The sequence below is a fragment of the Salvelinus fontinalis genome, chromosome 7 (genome assembly GCF_029448725.1).
Source record: "Salvelinus fontinalis isolate EN_2023a chromosome 7, ASM2944872v1, whole genome shotgun sequence".
Lineage (NCBI taxonomy): Eukaryota > Metazoa > Chordata > Actinopteri > Salmoniformes > Salmonidae > Salvelinus > Salvelinus fontinalis.
Window position 1 is genome coordinate 54670679 of NC_074671.1, and position 23519 is coordinate 54694197.

The 23519-nt window shown below is 44.8% G+C and overlaps 2 protein-coding genes across 5 annotated transcripts; both read right to left on the reverse strand.

The window, feature by feature from the left end:
• Positions 1-1400: 1400 nt before the first annotated feature.
• Positions 1401-4644, reverse strand: LOC129859727 (ankyrin repeat domain-containing protein 34B-like). 2 transcript variants are annotated; one of them, XM_055929827.1, is made up of 5 exons: positions 3990-4644; positions 3668-3892; positions 3354-3536; positions 2698-2914; positions 1401-2624 (listed from the first exon to the last, which is right to left on the reverse strand). In XM_055929827.1, the coding sequence occupies exons 2-5, from the start codon at positions 3887-3889 to the stop codon at positions 1618-1620; spliced, it is 1629 nt and encodes a 542-aa protein (XP_055785802.1). In that variant the 5' UTR covers positions 3890-3892; positions 3990-4644; the 3' UTR covers positions 1401-1617. The 2 variants fall into 2 exon arrangements, with proteins under 2 accessions (XP_055785802.1, XP_055785801.1); XM_055929826.1 differs by lacking the exon at positions 3990-4644 and having other exon boundaries at positions 3668-3982.
• An 86-nt stretch (positions 4645-4730) lies between these two features.
• On the reverse strand, positions 4731-23519 carry LOC129859728 (single-stranded DNA-binding protein 3-like). 3 transcript variants are annotated; one of them, XM_055929830.1, is made up of 18 exons: positions 23242-23519; positions 17181-17253; positions 16514-16575; positions 15713-15797; positions 13991-14080; positions 11206-11271; positions 10706-10765; positions 10530-10596; positions 10022-10089; positions 9820-9881; positions 9617-9662; positions 9390-9425; positions 9223-9274; positions 9042-9112; positions 8797-8875; positions 8654-8682; positions 8395-8496; positions 4731-8058 (listed from the first exon to the last, which is right to left on the reverse strand). In XM_055929830.1, the coding sequence occupies exons 1-18, from the start codon at positions 23295-23297 to the stop codon at positions 7903-7905; spliced, it is 1260 nt and encodes a 419-aa protein (XP_055785805.1). In that variant the 5' UTR covers positions 23298-23519; the 3' UTR covers positions 4731-7902. The 3 variants fall into 3 exon arrangements, with proteins under 3 accessions (XP_055785805.1, XP_055785804.1, XP_055785806.1); XM_055929829.1 differs by having other exon boundaries at positions 9220-9274; positions 23242-23518; XM_055929831.1 differs by having other exon boundaries at positions 7965-8237; positions 9220-9274; positions 23242-23518.

Below are 23519 nucleotides of genomic sequence, written 5' to 3' on the forward strand. Positions count from 1 at the left end.
CAGGTCAGAGGAAGCTGTGGTCATAATGGAGATGACTGTGCTCGTGCTCAGTGCGTGAGAGAAAGAGGCAGTATCAGAATACCCATATTAGCATACTAAATAGTATGCAAAAAACTATGTTTTATAGTATGTGAAATTTAGAAAGTATACAGCGTACACATGCTAGTCGGAACTAGGAAACTCTGAAATGTCCGACTTGCTGATTCGTTGAATGAGACACGTATATAACTACAACCCGTAAGCAAGTCTGACATTTCCGAGTTTCTTAGTTCCGGCTAGCACATAAACGCAGTACTCTGAATGCATCATCTAATGCACGATTGCATTGACTCTGCCATTCGTACATTTTGGTACAGTGCTTCAATTTATCTGATTAACAGCTGTTGTCAAACACGTGAGTCGGAAAATAAGTGTGAATTCTGCAAGGGTGGGCAACTCCAGTCCTCGAGGGCCTGAATGATGTCACACTTTTTCTCCAGCCCTAGCAAACACAGCTGATTAATCAAATTGCATTCTAAACCGAAGATCATGATTAGGTGATTATTGGAGTCAGGTGTGTTAGCTGGAGCTGGAGCAAAACTGTGACACCAATCAGGCCCTCATGGACTGGAATTGCCCACCCCTGTTACTAGATCAAATGCCGAAATTAGTACATACCCTGAAGCTCAGGACCTGAAGCAAGGATATGCATATTCTTGATACCATTTGAAAGGAAACACTTTGAAGTTTGTGTTAATGTGAAATTAATGTAGGAGAATATAATACTTTAGATCTGGTAAAAGATAATACAAAGACAAAAACAACCGTTTTTTTGTACCATCATCTTTGAAATGCAAGAGAAAGGCCATAATGAATTATTCTAGCCCCGGTGAAATTTAGACTTTGGCCACTAGATGGCAGCAGTGTATGTGCAAAGTTTTAGAGTGATCCAATGAACTATTGCATATCTATTTAAAATGTTGTATCAAGACTGCCCAAATGTGCCTAATTGGTTAATTCATACATTTTCAAGTTCATAATTGTGCACTCTCCTCAAATAGCATGGTATTCCTTCACTGTAATAGCTACTGTAAATTGGACAGTGCAGTTAGATTAGTAAAAATTGAAGCTTTCTGCCCATTTCAGATATGTCAATGTCCTGAGATTTTTTTTTGTTTCTTACAACCTCATGCAAATCACAGTAGCCTACGTTAGCTCAACCGTCCCGTTGACGGGACACCGATCCTGTAGTTAAAGTACACAGTCAAATTAACATTTGCTTTAAAGCCCTCACTAAGAATACTGACTGACTTCTTGTAAAGGTAGGGGCATGTGACTATCATAAAGCAAGACAGACTAAAGTTCAGTGACAGCGACAACTTTCAGTGTGGGTGTGGGGAAAAAGCTACAACACAAGTGAATAAAGGCTGGGTTTTATTACCCATACAGTATAAATAGGAAATATCTAATAAACAAATGATTCCAAATAATTCTTTGGATTGGAGATTATTGCTTTAGACTGTTGATATGAATGCACACATTCAGGACAGCAAGCACTAAATAAGTGTCTCTAGAGCATGCTCTAGAGGTTATTACAAGTAACTACACATATTACACCACAACAGCTAACATAGGGTCTCACTCCCGCTCCTCCTTTCCTCCTCTCCCTCTTGTCTCCTCTGTTCTTCCTCTATTCCTCCTCCTCTCCTCGTCTCCTCTCAGCGGCTCCAGCTGGATAGAGTGACGTCGAGGTGACCTCTCACTGGAGGGAGGGAGAGGGGGAAAAACGGAGGACGAGGAGGAGGTGGAGAGGGGTAGAGGAGGCAGAAAGCCTGGTCTAAATATTGCTTTAAAGGGAAGAGCGGGGGAGGAGGAGAGAGTGCGAAAAAGGGGGGGAGTGAGAGAAAGAGGGGAGGGGGAGGGCATCTGCGTCCGACACACCATACCTACACCTGCAACAGGTAGGCCAAGGGGTGGGACCTGTAGGTGAGACTCATGACATGATAGGGGAGGCAGGTGAAGAAGGGGTGGAGCTGGAGTCAAGGAGGGGAGGGTGTTCCTACGAGCCCCCTGCCAGCGAGAGGGAGAGCAGGGAGGAAGTCTGTCCACAGAGCACTTCCGGGTCATTGGGTCGCCTCCGATGAGATTAGATCCCCCTCTACAATGTAAAGCAGTTTGAGTACTGGGGTGTTCTCTGTATAAATCCAAGGTGGAACCTCCAGGGGCTAGCCTCCTCTCAGGGGACAGTCTGCTCTTGGCTGCCTGGAAAAGGTGCTCCTCTGTAGGAAAGAGGAGAGAACAAGAGGCCCCGGAAGTGATTTCCTTATGGTAGAGATGGACAGATTGACTCTCCTTGTCATCTCCCACCTCTTCCTCTTGCTCGGCCTTCTCCCTCCTTTCCTTCTTCAAGCCGTGATCAAGATAACCTTTTTCTCCCTTTCCTCCTTCCTCTCTTCCCTCTTTCTCTTCCTCTACCTTCCTCTCCCTCCTTCCCTCTTGGTAGACCTTGTTTAGTCGAGCCAGATTGTGAATAGCTAGCCATGGTTCAGACCACTGTCGCTGTCTGGGAGGGGTGATACAGGACTGGTCCACTGGACTCAGCTCACATGGGGAGAATCTGCTGCTGCTGCCACTCCCCCTCTTACCTGGGATGAGATAAGAAAGGATGAGACAGGTTCCTGAGTTGTTTAACACCTTCCTTCCCTCCCTCCCTCTAACCTGATCCTCTGAAATTGAACACGTTCTCTCCCTCAAGTGAGTTAGGTGAGCCCGTCTTGATGATGATGTCAGAGGGTGACATGCAGGTGACAGGTGATGCATCGGGAGACGGCAGAACGTTCAGGTAGCGCCTCGTCACCGGCCCTCCGCTCACACCCATCTCCGTGGTGATGATGATGATGTCACGGCCTTTGGCACGACATGCGTCCAGTAGCACCTGGGGTATGTAATGGTCAGTTATAATAATTTTACCACACACACAGTCTTGTATAACTAACCTTTTGGACACACACAATTCAGTCCCATTCAAAATACTATTTCCCTAACCCATACTCTTAACTCTAACCCAAAACCTAATTCTAACCTTAACCCTAACCCCCTAGAAATAGCATTTGACCTTGTGGGGACCAACAAAATGTCCCCAGTTGGCCAAATGTTTGTTTGTTTACAATTCTTGTGGAGACTACTGGTGGGGACTACTGGTTCCACACACACACACACACACACACACACACACACACACACACACACACACACACACACACACACACACACACACACACACACACACACACACACACACACACACACACACACACACACACACACACACACACACACACACACACACACACACCCCCCTCTTCTCTCCTGACCTGTAGTGTAGGCTGGTGCTGTGCGTTGATAGCGTAGACCATAGCTGAAGCTCCAGAGTAGTCCTCCATACTGGGGTCAGCTCCAGCTGAGAGGAGAGTAGAGGCTAGCTGAGCTCCAGCCCTCTCCATACAGGAATACATCAGAGCTGTACGGCCTGACCGGTCCTGGGCATTAGGGTCTGCCTGGGTGGGGAAAGATAGGATGGGGTTAGGATGTAGGTAGGCACACACACACAGTGGGCCTGTTTAGAATAGGATAGAATCCCACAAGGGGAAATTAAACCTACAGAGCTCTCATTTATAAGCAGACAGACCTGGTTGTCTAGTAGGTATCTGAGCAGTTTCAGGGTTCCAGGTCCAGTGGGTTCCCCTCTCAGGGCTTTACACGCAGCCAGGAGAGGAGTCTCTCCTCCTGGGTTTCTCTCGTTGACCTGGGCACCCCCCTCCAGGAGCAGCCTAACGAGGCGAAGCTTCCCCAGCCTCGCTGCTCCAATCAGGGGACTGCCGTCTGGCAGGAGGTCCTGGGGGACCGACATGGTCTGGAGGAGAGGAAAAGGTAGAGAGATAGTAAGAAAAAGAGAGAGGCAGTCAAACAGACAGGCGAAAGTCAAATAGTGAGTTAGCATCCAAACGTACCTGGGTTGTCTGAGGTCCTGGGTAGATTGTTAAGGTTTCACTCCAGACGAAGTGGAGATCCACACATCACATATTGGCAGCAGACAACTTCAGCCGACTGGACACCGATACACATCCTCTTCTCTCTCCTACTTCCTCTCCATCTCACTCCATTCTACCTCTCTCCTGTACGAGGAGGGTGGGTCCTGTCTCAGGTGAAGGGCAGGCGTGGGTAGCGGTGAGCGTTCAAAGTTGTCAATGGTTTTCAGCTCTAAATGTCACCTGTTGCTGAGTCTCCACACTACAAAGGCACTGGGAAGGACTGATAGAAGTCAGCTTTGAACGGCCTTCATCTGGCAGACCACCGACTGAGTTCAAACAGCCCAGAGGGGTGTGTGTGCAGAAACAGCACTCTAAATCAAATTTTATTGGTCACATACACATATTTAGCAGATGTTATTGCGGGTGTAGTGAAACGCTCGTCACAAAAACAAAAAAATACTGCAAAGTTGCTTAGGAGCTAGAAGCAGAGGTGCCATGTCTGTCGGCGCCATCTTGTCAGAACACAGAATGGTGATAAAAGACCTGTGGACATGGAGGAATGTTTTTACTGGCTGTTCTGCCTTTAGATAGGCCTGTAAACACACAGACACGTCCTTTGCCTTCATCGTCAGCAGTGCGAGAGAGCAAACTAATTGAGGTGATGGGAACTAGAAGCCTCTAATAAAAAGGTGCTGAAAGAACTAAATGTCTTGGCAAAAGTAGTGAATTAATTTTATTTGTTTTTTTGAATGTATCTACAACAACGAGAAGGACACAGGGGAATAAAAACTGAAGACTCTGTGAAAAACCCAAAACAAATGACATTTATTGTTGATGCAAGATCTCCCACCTTTTATTTTCTCCCCCCAATAAGCAACTTTATCAGTCTCTCAAGAAACTTTATTACAACAAAGAAAACGTACAAATAGGAAACATTTTATTACTACACAAGACATTTAGGAGTGGAAACTAGCCTATCAGGAAATACAAAGCAAACCCAGGAAGCAGTTCTTCACAATGTTTAATCCAGATTGCCATGATACCGTGTTGCCCCCTTAGATTATGGTCCCCCTGCTTTTGAAAAGAACCTGAATATGGCAATATTCCAACCAAATGTCATGGGATCATTTATATATACAGCACTGCAAGAGATAGGTCAGCGTTCTCTTTCAGTTGGATCTTCAAATCAAAGTATCACCCAATCTAAAAAGGGATTAACAGAATTTAAAACACAGGATCATTGTAAAATGGACTAAATGTTCTGAAAAACAAACTGCCTCGTATTCAATACTGCTTTGTCGTCAGAGAAAAACATGGTCTGCGTCTCAAATCTAAAGTGGCTTCCTCTCCTCACGTCATCTCCTTCATCTGCACAGATCCAGCTTCCACGTCAGTGCAGGTGAAGGGAGAGGAGGACACTACTTTAGACTAGCGAGATGGATAAACCCAAGGAACAGTAACATGTTTCCTTACCCGCTGTCCCCTCCTTTCAACCCTCCCAGTATGAAGCAGTATTATACGTCACCATAGAAACACAGAAATGCCCAACAATGTGACAACGTTGATTTTACATACAGGAGAGGAGTTTGCACCGGTGCAGAGTTTGACACCTCGCAATCAGAATGGAAGAACTAGGGCCAGGAGGTTTCCCTGAACAGGTCACAGTCAGGAAACACAACTTGAAAAAGGTAGAGCCATAGAGAATGATAGAGGCCTATAGTGGCCAAAATGCGTTTTTTAGCATGGACAGCGCCATTGACGGCTTCCACCATACTAAAGTAGTCAAAGCAGTCAACCGGATGGGAGTTCCTATGGGTTGGAACCTCAATGGCGCTGCCCATGCGGTCACAGATATAAAGAGTCCTCCTCTTCCGTATGGGCAGAGTGGAAAGGTCAAATGAAGGTCATGAAACGACAAGGGTCACAGGAGGTCGGTGCACCTTAAATTGGGGACGACGGGCTTGTGCTAATGGCTGGAGCCCGAATCAGTGAAATGTTGCACACATCAAACATGGTTCCACGCTCCATTCCAGACATTATGAGCCATCCTCCCCTCACCAGCCTCCACTGACAAGGACATATAAAACACTCCTAGCCCTAGTTATGTTAGGTAAATATCTCACATTTTAAAAACAAACAGTTTCACGGTTCGTTTTCCAATAATTATCCTCTTCCAACAATAAACACTTTGCACTGGTGCAAACTAGGGCACGTTCCAAATGGCACCCAATTCCCTATGTAGTGCACTACTTTTGGCTTCAGTAGTGCACTATATAGGGAATTGTGTGCATTTCAGATTTGCCCTTAGTGAATATGGTTCAGAGTTGAATCTATACAGCAGTATCTCAAAATACACCAGAAGCCTTTCCCCCCCTTAACTCTCTCTCTTCATATCATTAAGAAACTGTGTTAACATCTTTCCTCAATTCAAATACAGAAAAATCCTTAATAGAAAACAATCATTTTCTTTTCATCTATCGTTACTAGGGACAGGAGATTTCCCTAACAGCTTGACCTGGCCAGGAAATCCTCTGGACTCTAACGTTAGTTGTAGTTCCTAACTACATAATGATCCAATAAAGAGTGTTCCTCCTGGCCCTAGTTGTGTCTGCGTTGAACAGTGAGGTACTGTACCAACAAAACAAAAAAACACACATTGTCTCTTTCAAACCCAGTTGGTCTGAATCAACTCATTTCTCATCAGTAAATTGGTTGTGAGGGAAATATCAAAATGTCATGATATCAAAATTCACTTTACAGTATTTACAAAACAAACCAAAAGACAGATGGAGACGTCACAAAAGGAGAGAGAGGTGGTTGGGAAGGTTGGATGGTGTAGGTAGGCCGATTGGTTGGTTGGTTGTGTGTGAGTAAGGACAAATGTTGTCCTCTTGGGGGGGGGGTCTTGACAGCCAGTTACCATGGCAATTGCCACACCAACTCCTGATTGGCTCAGCTCTGTTACAAGAGTCCTTTAAGCATCCAAGCAGAATAATTTCACAGAAGAACTGCCCTCTGGGTAAAAAATACAATTAAAACAAAAACCAGACACTTCCAAGATGTCTTCCTCTAGGAGATGGATGCTGATTGGTGCCGAGTGATTCCGGAGTGTGCAGATAGAACAGGTTGACAGTAAGTTTGTCTCAAAGGAAAATTAAACAAATAAATACAACTGTGCCTCCTCTGCATGTTCAGGGTCACTTAGTCTACTACAGAGAAAACGCCTTCTCAGGGGGATGGAGAGGGACATTACTATTTAAAGTACCATGATGCACCAAGGTGCTGTTCTCTGACTAGGCAAAGAGGGGGCAGTAGATTGTGTATATCCTGTGGGTTTTCCTTAAGGAGACTAGTGAAGGTTCACCGTCCTGTGAAGTTACTAACGAAGAGGTCATCAGTGGGTGCATGCCCTTTCAACAACAACAAAAACTCCAGAAATTAAATCCTACATTTTAAAATAACCAGAATCATCATAATATTATTAAATCATAACAATAAAATATTATAAAAGAATAGCAATAGTACATTACATACAGAGTAAATGGAAAACATCACAACACTTGTTTTTTTAAATGTATACACAGAGTGAACGAGGGGGATGGGGGCTAGACGACACTTCCATGTCTACGTCTCAAATGACACCCTATTCCTCTAAAGTAGTGCACTACATAGGGAAAAGGGGATCATTCGAGATTCATTCCCTGTTCCACCCCTGTATCCATTAGAAACAATCAAATCCACTAGAAACAATAAAAACATCAAAAGAAAAGTGAATGCCAATGTAATGTTTGTCGAGCTTCCAGACAGTTACTGACAGAACCCTACCATGCTGTGTCCTGAAGGGTGTCCATGTTATCCAGTCTCTCCATCCTTCTTCCTCTCATCCCCGCTCTCATTGTCCAGAGCCTGACAAGAAGTCAGAGAGGCAGGGGGCGGGGTTAGAGAGTAGGGACTTCCTGTGTCTCTGTTTCCTGTCTATGCCACAGACAGCGTCGGGAAGCTCCGCCTTCACTAGAGGCCCAGCATGCCCCAGGGCTGTCCTAGAAGCCTGGGTAGCGGCGAGAGTTCCGAGGGGGTGGAGGTGAGGTGGGAAAGGCAGAATGAGTCCGATCCAAGGTGAGGGGTTGGAAAAATCCAGGTGGAAAGGTACAAAAACAAAAATAACCAAAAGAAAATACAAAAATAAAGAAATTAAAATTACACACTCATCGTCATGTTGGGTGAATACTGTGAAGAGAGAAAGGGAAGGGGGGGGGGGGGGGGGGGGGGGTGGCAGACATGAGTGAAAAATGTAAACGCTCCAACATTACATACCAGGTCACCCACCCTGGTTCTTTAGGGGTCAAGGTATAAGGGTCAGGGGTCATCGGCCAGCAGTACTCACACTTTCACTTTGGAATGGGTTGAGGAAGTTTCCACCCATCTCTCCATCGTCCCGCGGCGTCCCGGGAGGGTTGCTCATACCCCCCATGTTGTTAGGAGAGTTCTGGAGATAGATAGAGAGAGAGTAAGATAACTCTACAAATATGTCGTACCACCAGTTATTTGACCAGCAGCACCAAGACATGTCCCTCTGACTGTAAACCCTTTGTCTGTTTGAGAGATTCAAGTCAAATGTTGTAGAAAAGGGGATTTATATTCACCTTTGGCAACCCGTCCATGTCCCCAGAGCCTGAGAGACCATGAGAGAGAGATGAGATTCAAAACAGTTCATCCATGCACTGAACATTATGTCACCCTTACGACTGCATTATAACAGGTTTCATAACCCTGTCATAGCACCCACCTAGTGAGCCGTTCATGTGGTGAGGTTCCATGGCTCCCATAGCGCCCATCGGTCCATCAGGCCCCGGGCCCATAGGGAACTGGGAGAGAACACACACACACAGAAGATAAAGATGTCTCAGCGAAACTGGACCTTCAGACTGGTTTTATTGCCCTATCTAATCAGCAGGGGATAAAGTCATACTGTATTGTGGTGTTACGCTGCATGAAGTCAAGCGGTGGAATACGACGTGTTATGTGACTCACGTTGGGTCTGTTTCCTCCTGGTCCTATAGGGTTCATCATAGTGTAGATGTTTTCACTGGAGTTGTTGGAGTCTGGGGGAGACAAACACAATAGCACAACATTAGTCCAGAGAGAGGGGCAACACACATAGTGTCTAAATATAGTACTGGTGCTGGGTGGACATATTTAATTGACGTACCACCTGGGCTGGGCATGATGGGAGTTCCGGGCGGCCCCCCTCCTCCTGGAGGACCCTGGGAAACAGTTCAAAAAGGTCAATAAGAACAGTGCACACAATTTCCCATTTCAACAGCTAAGGAACCGTTTTATAACTGACGTGTTATTGAACACTGACGGTTGGCTACTCACCACATAGTGGCCTGGAGATGAGGAGGAGTATTGTATCTGTGATGAGAGAAGGGAAACTAGAGGTTACGGTGTCATAGTTACCGCCAGGAGAGATTCTCAACTAACCAGTAGTTCTTGCCTCCAGCAACAAGAGGGCAGTATAGTACATTTTCAAGCCATCTTAAATAATAATCATTGTAATGAATCATCTAATCTATGGCAAATTGAGCGAGGAGGAAACAACTTACTGAGTTAGCATTGGGACCAGGCCACGGCCCTCTACCACCAGGTCCCCTGAGAGACAGAGACAGAGACTGTAAGTATAGGGAAACACTGCCATAAACCAAGAAAACAACAGTTCAACATTCATGATGTCGGGGCCTTCGATATTCAACCATGAAGCTGGTGCTATGGGATAGACTGTATTTCTCCCTACGGAGGGAACACTTACATGTTCATCCCAGGCATAGGACCACCCATGGAGTTAGGAGGAGGTCTCATACCCCCATAGTTCTACATAGTGAGAAGAGATACAGTGTCAAAACTATAGAGTCTGTGTGTGTGTGTGTGTGTGTGTGTGTGTGTGTGTGTGTGTGTGTGTGTGTGTGTGTGTGTGTGTGTGTGTGTGTGTGTGTGTGTGTGTGTACACTTACCTGTGGACCCATGGGCCCCATTCCTCGTGGAGCGTTCATTCTCATTGGCCCGCCCATATTAGGATGTCCTATAGGAGAAAACATAAGAACGCAGTCTTAACACCAACACACACTGGTAGTTAAAGACACTATGCGATGGTCTAATACGGATCATTCGATTCACTTAGCAAACGCTTTTATCCAATGAGATGGTCACCTCCACACCTAATCCACATATGGTCAGTCTGAACCTGGAAGGCAGGGTTAATGGCAGGCAACAGACTAAACTCTCCTCTAACCTCATTAACTGGGACCCCTGTTGGGTTAAACAGTAATCTCTCATCTGAACCTGTAATCTCAAGCCAAAACTCAGAGACCCACACTATCCTATCTTCCCCTCAGATGACCCCTAGATCTGTAAAGTCCTGGGGGAACCGGCGTTCTCAGAGAGGAACGCCACTTGAAAAACTGCAAGCTTACATAAACACAAGCGTGAGTAATGTGCGTGCGCGCGTACACACACCCCTACCTTGTGGTCTGGTGGGGTCCATGCTGTTTGGCAGGAGAGGCTGAGAACCAGGGATTCCCCCGGGAGGCTGAGGGAAACAGATGGACGAGAGAAAGGGCGATCGTGAGTATGGACCACCAGCACATACTTACCTGAAAGTACATGTTCAGCTGTATAGGTGAGCGTGTGGTCCATACCTGATTTGGCATTCGGAGAGAGGGGCGGGGTCCACCTGGAAACCTTGGCGACATGAAAGGCTAAGAGAGACAGAGAGAGTTTGTCATTCCTACTGAAAAGGAGTTGAGCAGACAGATGGACAGAATGTGAATGGAGGATGTGGAAGGGGGTGAGAACACAGAAAACTAAAACAATGAGCAGGCTAATTAACAAGGTATTTTACAGAGGAAGCTTGTCTTCAAGGACGCAGGCTTTGCTCTCATCCCTTAGCCTTACATGTAGTGTTACATGTAGAGCATTGTGTGTGTTTTGTCTGTCCTGTGCACATGTGCATCTGTGCACTCAGTGTGTAAGTCCACAGTGGCTCATCTTTTGTTTTATTGATAAGGTGTAGGTGGAGTGTGTCTGTGTGGAGGCTAAAGCTTCAACCCCCCCCCCCACCCCCCCGAGAACAGCTCCAGAGGAGAGTCAATTATTAATGTGTGTGTGTGTGTGTGTGTGTGTGTGTGTGTGTGTGTACCTGTCCGTGTGGTCCCATGCCATGGGGGGGCTGTGCGTGAGGAGACTGCTGGGAGCCTGGCGGACCCTGAGAGAAGGGAAGAGTGACATCAGAGAGAGGGAGGAGCTAACAGTTACACCTGCAGGAGCAAGCCAATCAGGGATGTGGAAGAGAAGCTGGGCAGTAGCCAATCAGAACACAGAGTGGGAGAGGCCGTTTTTCCTAATCCATGGTAAGAGGGTGTCTTCACCACTAGAGGGCAATGTTGACACAGCTAAAACACACAGCTCAGAACAACAGTGGATCAGAGGAGCCGACAGCATGTTGTCACTGTCCACCCCACACTGTTCAACATCAGGACATGCAACTAGACTGAGGAACTGCTTGAATGTGCATGAATGACTTCAGATTTGTTTTCTTAGTTGTGTGTGTGGGTCTTCAATTTTTTTTACAATTATTATTAGCGAACAAACACCAAGCACACACACGATAATAGCAACACAGGCATATTTGCAGCAAACAGCTCTTGCTAATGATAAGGCCACTTGTACAAAAAGGACAACACAAGCACAGACACCCTCCTCCCTCACTTGTGTTATAAATAGCACTTCCGTGCCTCTCCTCTTTTCTCGCTCCCTCACTATTCTCTTGCCATCTCCCACTTTCACCTACTTCCTCCCTCCCATTCTTTCATTTCAGCTCTCTCGCCCTCTCACTAGTTCTCTCGACAAACAATGAAGTGGTAGCCACAGAAACAAACACATTGAGGCCCATCTCTCTCCGTTCCACCTTATCATCGCTGCTGCCAAATGCCAGGGCTGTCCATCACGCTGTCTGGCTGTGTGTGTGTGTGTGTATATATATTAGAGGTCGACCGATTAATCGGAATGGCCGAATAATTAGGGCCGATTTCAAGTTTTCATAACAATCGGAAATCTGTATATATTTTTTTACAACTTTTTAAAAAATCTTTATTTAACTAGGCAAGTCAGTTAAGAACACATTCTTATTTTCAATGACGGCCTAGGAACGGTGGGTTAACTCCCTCGTTCAGGGGCAGAACGACAGATTTTTACCTTGTCAGCTTGGGGAATTCAATCTGGCAACCTTACAGTTAACTAGTCCAACGCTCTAACCACCTGATTACATTGCACTCCACGAGGAGCCTGTCTGTTACGCGAATGCAGTAGAAGCCAAGGTAAGTTGCTGGCTAGCATTAAACTTATCTTATAAAAAAATCAATCAATCATAATCACTAGCTAACTACATATGGTTGATGATATTACTAGTTTATCTAGCGTGTCCTGCGTTACATATAATCGATGCGGTGCGTATCGTTGCTCCAATGTGTACCTAACCATAAACATCAATGCCTTTCTAAAAATCAATACACAAAAGTATATATTTTTAAACCTGCATATTTAGCTAAAAGAAATCCAGGTTAGCAGGCAATATTAACCAGGTGAAATTGTGTCACTTCTCTTGCGTTCATTGCACGCAGAGTCAGTGTATATGCAACAGTTTGGGCCGCCTAATTTGCCAGAATTTTACGTAATTATGACGTAACATTGAAGGTTGTGCAATGTAACAGGAATATTTAGACTTATGGATGCCACCCGTTAGATAAAATACGGAACGGTTCCGTATTTAACTGAAAGAATAAACGTCTTGTTTTCGAGATGATAGTTTCCGGATTCGACCATATTAATGACCTAAGGCTCGTATTTCTGTGTGTTATGTTATAACTAATTCTATGATTTGATAGAGCAGTCTGACTGAGCGATGGTGGGCACCAGCAGGCTCGTAGGCATTCATTCAAACACCACTTTCCTGCGTTTTGCCAGAAGCTCTTCGCTGTGCTTCAAGCCTATCAACTCCCGAGATTAGGCTGGTGTAACCGATGTGAAATGGCTAGCTAGTTTGCGGGGTGCGCGCTAATAGCGTTTCAAACGTCACTCGCTCTGAGACTTGGAGTAGTTATTCCCCTTGCTCTGCATGGGTAATGCTGCTTCGAGGGTGGCTGTTGTCGTTGTGTTCCTGGTTTGAGCCCAGGTAGGAGCGAGGAGGGATGGAAGCTATACTGTTACACTGGCAATACTAAAGTGCCTATAAGAACATCCAATAGTCAAAGGTTAATGAAATACAAATGGTAGAGAGAAATAGTCCTATATTTCCTATAATAACTACAACCTAAAACTTCTAACCTGGGAATACTGAAGACTCATGTTAAAAGGAACCACCAGCTTTCATATGTTCTCATGTTCTGAGCAAGGAACTTAAACGTTAGCTTTCTTACATGGCATATATTGCACTTTTACTTTTTTCTCCAACACTTTGTTTTTGCATTATTTAAACCAAATTGAACATGTTTAATTATTTGAGGCTAAATTGATTTTATTAATGTATTATATTAAGTTAAAGTGTTCATTCAATATTGTTGTAATTGTCATTATAACAAATACATAAAAAGCCGATTTTTTTAAAATGTTTTTAAAATGTTTTTAAAGGTCCTCCAATAGTCGGTATCGGCGTTGAAATATCATAATCGGTCGACATCTAATATATATATATGAGAGAAGAGGACTGAGGGATTATTGGAGGTGGAGAGAAAGAGGGGGGTGGAGAGAAAGAGAGGGAGGTGAAAAAGGAGTGTGAGGAGATCTAGGAAGAGAGAGAATAAAGTAATGGATGGTGAAGATGATTGGTGGAGTGGAGGGAGGGATGACAACAAGAGGGAGATTTACCATGCGTAAAGTGAGGGGCGAGGGAGGTAGCAAAAGAGAGGGATGAATAGAGGGAGTTTTACCTGGAAGAAGCCAGGCGGCATGGGTCCTCCTGGCATGCCATCATTAGGAGGCATGTTCCCCATCACAGGACTGGGGGCTGCTGCCGCACTCTGCAACACACACACACACACACACGTTAAAAGATGAAGCACACACACAAACCATCCGAAACCCTGCCCTTTCCACTTTCTGTTAAACTGACACACACACACCTTGTCTTTATACATTTATGCTAATTCTGCCCATGAACAGGCCACTGAGTCTCTGGGGACAACATAGGGTCTCCCTCCATCTTGCTCTCTTTCCCCGGCTCATTCCCCTTAACCCTTTCCAAACATCTGTACTCCTCCTCTCCTCGCACGGCCCTAACCTCACCTCCCCCTCCCACGGCCCTAACCTCACCTGCCCTACCCCCACCTCACCTCACCTCTCCTCCCCTCCCACGGCCCTAACCTCTCCTCTCTTCCCCGTCGCTCTCACTTCCTTTTGCTCACTCCCCCTCTCTCATCTCTCTTGCAGTAGCTAGTCGAAGCTGTTGCTATGGAGACTGGTCCTTTGCTCCCTGTCCCTCTAGCATCCCCCTCTCAGAGGGGGAGAAGAGGGAGGTAGGAGAAAGAGACCGAGAGAGAGTGAGAGTGACGAGTTTTCAGTAACAACCTCTAACCAGGCCCTAGCCACTTGTGTGGATATGAAATAATTGGATAGAGATAGGCAATATGGTGAAAACTCTACCTATCATACCAGAGGTCAAGGTTCGTATAGAAATACCATTAACCAGGCTACTGGCATCATGCTTGACATATCGACAAAACAGACAAACCCTACACATCAATGACAAATAACTGTACATCAATACAGCTACATGGTTGACTATCACTCACACACACAAACAGAAATAAATATCAACACACGCCATCCCACACACACAGTGACAGGAAGCACCACAGGGGAAGGTTAACGTCTGGCTCAGCCTATAGGAATCCACCACCATGAATAATGAATCAACAAATCAAAACTGATGATTTGATTGGGCGCTGTGGTATGTGGCTCACCGATACTGAATGGAATTGATCTATCCAGCCCACACACACAGAAATGGACAGATCAATGGTGCTCAACACATTATTGACCTTTTCAATGGTAAGACAAACAAACACTGGAAGATGGAGAGAGGGAGCGAGAAAAAAAAAGGGGGAGAGAAGAGTGGTAAACCCCCCCCCCCCAAAATGAGCGAGGGAAGAAGGCAAGGAGTTACAGGAGAACTAAATAATTAGTTTTCTATGGATTTAGAAAACAGCATGTCTGACTGAGGCCACAGACACGCACACAGACAGAGATGCACGCTCCCCCTGCCAGAATGCTAGACATGGATATAGACACACACCTTGTGTGTTTGAGTGAGCATCTGGTCCTCGAGACTGGCAAACTGGCACTTCACTCAAACAGTTGCCAGCCAAGGCAGACAAAACAGAGCACACAAAGCATGCACACACACGGTTAACCAGCTCTCTCTGGCACTGAGGACGTGAAAGCCCCCCTTGCTCTGGGCCAGATGCCAGGGCTGCAACACACACAAACCCACCCACAAATCCCTGGCTTAACCCCGGCCCAGTGCTGGGCTTACTGGATTAAGACCTCCATTCCATTATCTCCACACACTGACGATAGCCACACACACACACACACACACACACGGGAAGAGGCGGGACGAAGACACACACACACTTGGGCCGGTCACTCACGTAATCATGGAAGGCCTTGGCCTCGCTGGAGTGTTCGCAGTTCTCCCGTCTGTCCGGCGCCGCGCAATACAAATCCCAGAATACACTGCAACGGGAAATAGAGGAAGAGGGTTCATGTCAGGGAGCACCTGATGAGCCAATAGAGGCGGTAAAGAGGTCAAGCGAACTCCACCAAAGCAATTGAATTGCCATGGAAACGCATGAAGGACCGTGGGGGAAAGATCTCGACTCTCCTCATTGCCCCCCAGCAAAATTAGCCTACATCTAAGCTATTGTTTACATGTGTATTTCACACTATGTTGAGGTAGAAATCTCAATATAATGCTTGTATGGATGTCAACCCCAACACATGTTCATGTCATCGTTACAAATCAATCGCATTATATAGTTAAAAACAACTGACCACCACCAATTTCTGTATGCTAGCTATACTAACCAGTTTATACGAACGGGAGTTAGCATTTAGCAGTCACTTCTAAACGTTACTTGGAGAAAACAGCTAACAGATATCCAAATCGGACTTAAGTAACCACATTGTGGGCCTGTTACAGTAGATAAATGTCAACTTTGTTAGAACGTGTGCCAATCTGGTCAACGGAACATCTGCCTTCCACTGACTCCTTTACCACATCTATGTACAGTACATAAGTTATTCACCATACTACTCTCACACTCTGGCATGCGCTCACACACACATACGTATGTATCTGAATGTAAATGGTACGGAGTGGTAGTATTCTAATGGAATAAACAAACGCGTGAACACAAGACGATGCGCACGCACGAGGCCGAGATACTCACCACCACCACGAGTGCAGGAATCCAGGAGGCTCCCCTAAAGTAATATTCTTTTCCCATCGTATCTGAAAGAGAGAAAGCAACATGCTGTCTAGTTCTAAACTCAGCAGGAGAGGAGACTGTCAGGGTGGGTGTGTGCCGGTAGAGTACGTGTGAAACTCATTCCACTGAGGGCTGAGCGTCTGCAGGTTTTCACTCCCCCTTTGTACTTGATTGAATTAAGGTCACTGATTAGTAAAGAACTCCCCTCACCTGGTTGTGTAGGTCTTAATTGAAAGGAAAAACCAAAAACCCGCAGACACTTTGCCCTCCGTGGATTGAGTTTGACACCCCTGGTCTACAGGATAAGAACACATAATCAGTCTGTCTCAGCCAAGCAACGCTGTCCCTCTTTCGCAACCGCACTCTCCCATACGCTCCTTCTTTCCCTACCTCTCAGTCAATGTCCTCAGACACAGTTAAACCTCGTTCTACCCCTTCGCTCTCTCGGTCTCCCTCTACCACCATCTAGGCTACCGCTACCTGTCCACATCCCTCTACCCCAGTCTCCCCCTCTCAGTCATTCTCCACCTTTCTCACTCTAGTCCCTTACTTATTGGGAAGGACCAAAGTTGGCGACCACCAGGCTAGAGGTAGGACGACGTCAGACAGAAAGGTGTGTGCGTCTTACCTCTGACAAGAAGGTCTGTGCAGACTTCTGTGCTCCTACATGCAGCAGGTACTCATATACGTACAGCGCTAACCTGCAACAGAGGAGAACAGGACCTTGCATTAGCAAAACTATAGAAAAAGCCATAGGAGTTAGCATTAGCAAAGATCTGGTTGAGGATTACACAAACCTACTAGAACAACAAGGCTGACTGCGTGAGCACGGCCGGCTGCAGGCGTAAGCGGTCGCTTAGGGCCCCAGGCCGCTAGGTTGTTTTTGGGAACTCAGTCGGGGCCTCAACTTACTGTTCTGATTTAGAATAGTAGAATACACAAGGTGCAAGTTCGAAATTTGGTTGTGCGTCAGCAATTTCTCTTGTTATGTCAGTCACTAAATTACCCATGTCAGCTAACAATTTGATGATTAATTTACCAATCTAAACTTGTAGTAATCATGGCCAAATACCGACCAGGTCTTTCGCACTCAGATATCATTAAAACTCTTTCCAGCCAGAGCATTCTAATGTCATAATAATAGTTAAACAATGGTTTAAAGCCATAATAACACCGCCGTCCAATCACCAAATGTATTTCCGTAAACTGCCATTTTCACAAAATCTACAAGTAGATATATTAATGGTTTAGGGCTTTATGGGCGGGAACTTGTTTTTTTACTTCAATGAAAGGTCACGGAGCAAATCCTCCATTTGCCTCAGTGCCCTGGTAGATGACTGGAAGGAGAGTGGATCGAGTGCAATTTTGACAGCTTCAAAGTAGAAACCACCAGGTGGATCAGATGAGGAAAGAAAGTTGCTTCTCCCTCCGTTTCTGACACTTTTGGGGCCATTTCTTTCTAGCTGGCAAAACAAGTGAGCTAGATTTTCTGTGTACTGTCAAACATAGCTAAGTTTGTCACTGGTATGGGCTAGTAAAAGTCAGCAGGTAGACTAGCAGTTAAGAGCGTTGGGCCAGTAACCGAAAGGTCGCTGGTTCGAATCCCTGAGCTGACTACGTGACAAAAAAATATATTTTGATCTGACCTTGAGCAAGGCAATTAACCCTAACTGTTCAAGTAAGTCAGTCTGGATTAGAGTGTCTGCTAAATGACTCAAATGTCAATTAAACCAGATTGACCACTGTGCTCACACTGGGTTTACTTCACTTGCAGTGAAATATAATGTGAGCTTGCCAGATCAGGCTGGTTTAGGAGATAGTCTGCTTGATGCCTGTCCCCCTGCCCCCACAGGTACTAGACACTCCCCAGCGTTGCTCCCCGGCTTTCCAACGCCCCTCCCCAGACCGTTTCCACCCTTGCCTCTCCCCTTCTGGTCCCCCCTCTTACCCCCCACTGGCCTTGCCTCCTAGTCCTACCAGACACCGGCTGCATACCAGCTTCCAGGTCCACCGCAGCTACTCTGAGATAGCCGACTCCTCTGCCCACCAGAGGCCCCCACCGTGGCTCCTCCATAACTCTCTCATGTATGTTCCTCACCCGTGTATGTTGTCTTTTCCTGTTCCCATATATCCTGCATGCCAGCCTGCCTACATGTTTGAGACATGACTCTCAAGGCCTTGGAGATGTAAAGGACATGTAAAGACTAAAATAATGTTGGGCTTTTAAATTGTTCCCGTTCTGACTCCTCACGTGATAGGCCTGTGTAATAATGTAGAGAAAAAAAAAATGTAAGTTGTAAAAGCCAATCAATTGGTATTATGCCTTTATCATATTCTGTCATTCCAAATACATTTCGATGACAATATCCCTAAGATGAATGTTGTATTTAATGTTATGGCTATGATGGTGATAACTAACTTTGTTTTTTTACAGGTTTGAATGAGACAATGCACTCCCTAACATTATTCGTCCAATAAAGTTAGTCTTATTAATATTATATTACTTGTTTATGCCTTTGCTTATCATGTCAGACTAAATTCTATTTGTAATTTGTTTTGGAGCAGATGTGTGGAATATACTACGCAGATAAGTGTCTGATCAAGGAACATTCTATAGAATTATTTTTTTAAATACCATTGGTCACTAAAACAACTTGTTCACAGTAAAAGGTATTTCTATTCTTATGTGAGATTTTCAATCCTTACAAAACAAGAGACTCAATATGCTCTAAGTTTTTCTCTATCTTCATTAGAAAGTGTTGTAAAGTGCAGTAATTTGGGGGGAGGAAAGCATAGATTTTCATGTAAGATACTTTCTTGACTGATTGTCATTTGAAAGGGCAGTTTCTCAACATTCCAAATAGGTATCATGTTTTCATTATACTCATGAATGCACGCCGAGGTCAGGGTTAACATGGAAAGGTTTAACATGGCATACATCATAAAGTGTAGAACTGCTGGAAATTTGCTTCAAAAACTACAATATGTAACTTTTGGGCGACCCGACAAAAGTAATAGAAACGTGAGTTACAGATCTGTCACTCATTGAAAGCCTAAGAAGTCTAAGAAGAAGTATCTGTTCTATGTGCACTATTTCGATGCTTCCCATTTAAATTGTATTTTTGCATCTTTTACTTTCGTTTTTGTACACCAGTTTCAAAGAGTTGAAAATGAAATATTTTTGGTTATGGAAACAATTTCACAGCAGTCTAGATGGTACAATGATTCTCTACACTATACTCGCTTGTTTTGTCAAACGGAAGTTAGGCTAACTATTGGAATTAAGAGAAATTTCTGCATAGTGCCTCTTTAAAACTGCAAACATTTCACCCCATGGCAAAATGGGTAGAATTGCAGAAAACTAACTGTAAAACTTCTTTCCCATACATATTTGGCCATGACCTAAATGGTCAGAAAGTTGACTTCTTATACCTGAATAGCAAAACATCCAGGAGATTAAGGTGCTCAAAGTTGACCCATTTTACATACCATGAGACATCTTTTCTAGTGATGAAGACATGGCTAACGGTTGAGTTTGATATATATATTTATTTTTTTAAACATTAAAATTATTTTATAATTTCTTGATAAACTATATTTTTTATATTCGCATATGTTGTAGTTAAGACCTTTCATCATCTGAGGTTTGTGTTGTGCCTGCCATCAGTTGAGACGCAACAGCTTGCGAATACAATAGAAGTAGTTGATTCGGCCCATATTATTTGAAAATATTTAAATACTTATTTTCTGTGTATTTGAGTAACAAAATATACATGTATTTGAATCCAGGTCTGGTGTGTGTGTGTGTGTAGTCATAAGGGCTGTCTCACAGGACAGGATCATAAATAGCTGAGGGGTGTTCCCACCCTGTGATCACAGATAAAACAACTGGTGAGACAGGACAAACACACTGCCAGAGAAGAGTACGAACCCTCTTAAGAGTAGGAGGTAATTGTGAGGTTGCAGCTCTTCAGACAGGCGAGCCTGTGATTTATGAGCCAGGACGTCAGAGGTAGTGGTTCTAACACACACACACACACACAAAACTGTCTGCGGCTGCCTGGTGGTGTAGTAAAGTTTACTGTCAGTCTTGGGTCAGTTAGGCCTCTCACACACACCTGCACAGGGCAGTCAATGATTTGAAAGTCACTTAGCTCTTTGAGACTGCTGGTTTAGAGTGTGGGTCTCTCAGCACACACACACACAAACGGATCAGCGTTCACGGTGAATAAAGTAACGCTGCCTATACTTTCAATGCATTTTTCCCCAAAAGGTGGGGAAATGTAGCCAGGACACCAGAGTTAACATCCCTTCTCTTATGATACGTGCCATGGGATCTTTAACATCCCATCTGAAACACGGCACTCTACACAGGGAAACGTCCCCAATCACTGCCCTGGGGCAGTGGGATTTTTTTTATTTTAATTTTTAGACCAGAGGAAAGAGGGCCTCTGCTTAGCTTCAGAGGCAAGCCAGAAGGGGGATGCATGGTGGTTAAACTGCCTTTACCCTCCACTACACCACTGACTTTGGTTAGTGTAGGTCTACTCTCTCACATACACACCATGTCTTCTTCTGACCGTTTACAGAAGGCTATGGTTGACGATCAAACTACTGACCTCCCCCACAAGGGCACTGATGAAATGTTTATGTGTGATGAGAGGCCTGTCTGTGTGTGTGCGCGGGGTGGGGGGGGCTACATGCACCTGGTCTGCTGCATTATTTAAGCTCACGCATTGAGAGGAAGAGAGTTTCTTGAGCTGCAACACTGGGGAGATGTTTTGATGGGAAGGTAGTGTCTCTGCACACACGCACAATTACTCAGTCAGCAAAGGGACAGCTCACTCCTTCCTCAGTCCCTTTCTCTCTTACACAAACTTCCCTCCTGATGTTCACCACCAGTACACCTAACATCCTGCCTGCGGCTGCAGACAAACCCCCCCCTTTAAACATGGATAAGCCAGCCCACCGACACACACTCTCCTTCTAACAGACAGAGAAACACACACATTGCTCCAGCTCAGAGCGACCGCACGCACACACCGCATCTGACTCACGGCACAGAGCAACCGCTTCAGTCAGACACTCAATAATTCAACACAGAAGAGGGAGATGAGGACTTGGAAGAGAGGAAGGGAGAACTGAGCATTGGAGAGGAGAGGAGGGGAAGAAAGGAGAGGAGACAGAGGAGGAGAGGGAGGGGAGGTAAGGAGGCAGAAGAATAGAGACAGAGGGGAGGAAAATCAACAAAAGTTTGCCTTCTGAGCTAAGCTAGGGTCTGCCCTGAGCTCAAGTTCTGAGGTTGATTCATAAAATCAGTTAGGCTAGATTGTAGAGATGAACATAATCATATCAAGCACAGCAGCGACATACACAGAAGGAGCAGACAAATGTGTTGACAATTTATTTGCACATTCAACGGACAAGGCTTAGAACAGCTTTTATTTAAATATGGACTGAAATGTGTGGGGGAAAGTATGGGCAAATAATAAGGCATCGGCATTTGGCAAGACACGGGAAAAAGAGTCATCTACAGCTTGTCAGTAAAGTTCAAATAAATCAGTACGAATAGCCTAGTAGTTGTGTTGTTCACAGTGCATACTTATGAGTATCTGGTTCTGCAGGTTATACCATACACATTTGGAATCTCTTTAGAAACCAAATAACACATGTTGAGACAAACATGTTTAGGAACGAAACATAAATGCAAGAACACAGTAGCACTGGGTGGATAAGATAAAGTTACTGTCGTACTAGCAGCCAGTTTAGCGGAACATCATCCTGTACGGACAAAACGGTATCCGTAGCTAGCAGACAAAGGGATAGGTAAGCTACCGCTATCTGAGCTAGCACACTACCTCGTTTATAACTCAACTATTCGGCTAAATGCTCAGCATAGTGGCCAATTTTAAATGATAGAAAACCTCGTTTTATAAAGGACACGTATTTTACTCTTTAATAAGAGCTAAACAAACTGTTTGGACACAAAGTTGTCATACTTGCCGCTAGCTAGCTTCTAGCATAACCGTAACAGTAACTCGTATGAAGAAACACGTTCATACAATGTAGAGTGATTTCGAATAGTTACTTTTTGGGACGTTGGACACTCCTTTGTTACATTGAAACAAAACCGGTTACATTGGTTTCAACTTTGTAAACGCTATAAGTCAGCTACGTTATTTCATCATAAACTAATCCCAGGCTTCCTGAAACACACAAGCATCTTCACGAATGCATTGTTCCCAATACCCAGAGAGGTAGGGATTCTCTTTTCTACACAATTCTAAAATGCAACATATTGCACAGACAGTTTTAAAAACAAACAAATTTTCCAATGGTGTTTAATATCTCTAATGTCATACCTGAAGTGAATAATATACTGTACTGGATGAGAATGACATGAGTAGGAATTACTTTGGTAACGTTGGTAAGCTAACGTTTAGCTAGGCTAGCAATCAACCCCCAATAACTGCTTGCTTGTTAGGGAGGGCTACAAGACTTCACCGATGCAAGAACACAACCTGAAAAACAAAGACCCTAAACAACTACGGAGAGCATATCGTATCCTAATATGCACCCTTTCTATGACAACAAGCGAGGTGGTGTATGTGAGCTTTGGAGATAACAGTAGATATCCTAGCATTAGTGTCTCTAGCTGGTGTTTGTGACATTGCACTATTCCCACTTACTTTTCTCTTGCTTGGTTATCTGAGGGCACAACAGCACCTTTCCCCTTGGCGTACATCCTTGAAGCTGGTTTCGATACTTTTTATTCAGTCCGGTTCCGACACCTGTCAAAGAAAGCGACCACTTACGATCTCCATAGTTACACAGCAGTAGTGTTCTCTCTCTCACTGTGCCCCGGTGTCTTTTTTTTCTAGCAGGCTACATCCATCCTCAACATTGCCGATCCGAACAGGGGCTGCTGCCGTCGCGGGGAGCTTGAAACCGTCTGTTGGTGATCTTT

Coding starts and splice junctions, on each gene's coding strand:
- LOC129859728 (XM_055929829.1), bottom strand. CDS start 23,297: ATGTACGCCAAGGGGAAAGGTGCTGTTGTGCCCTCAGATAACCAAGCA. Junction 17,254..23,241: donor GATAACCAAGCAAGAGAAAA/GTAAGTGGGAAT, acceptor CCTCTGTTGCAG/GTTAGCGCTGTACGTATATG. Junction 10,090..10,529: donor GGACCCCACCAGACCACAAG/GTAGGGGTGTGT, acceptor TTTCTCCTATAG/GACATCCTAATATGGGCGGG.
- LOC129859727 (XM_055929826.1), bottom strand. CDS start 3,979: ATGCTAACTCACTATTTGACTTTCGCCTGTCTGTTTGACTGCCTCTCT. Junction 3,537..3,667: donor GATACCTACTAGACAACCAG/GTCTGTCTGCTT, acceptor TTCCCCACCCAG/GCAGACCCTAATGCCCAGGA. Junction 2,625..2,697: donor GTTCAATTTCAGAGGATCAG/GTTAGAGGGAGG, acceptor ATCTCATCCCAG/GTAAGAGGGGGAGTGGCAGC.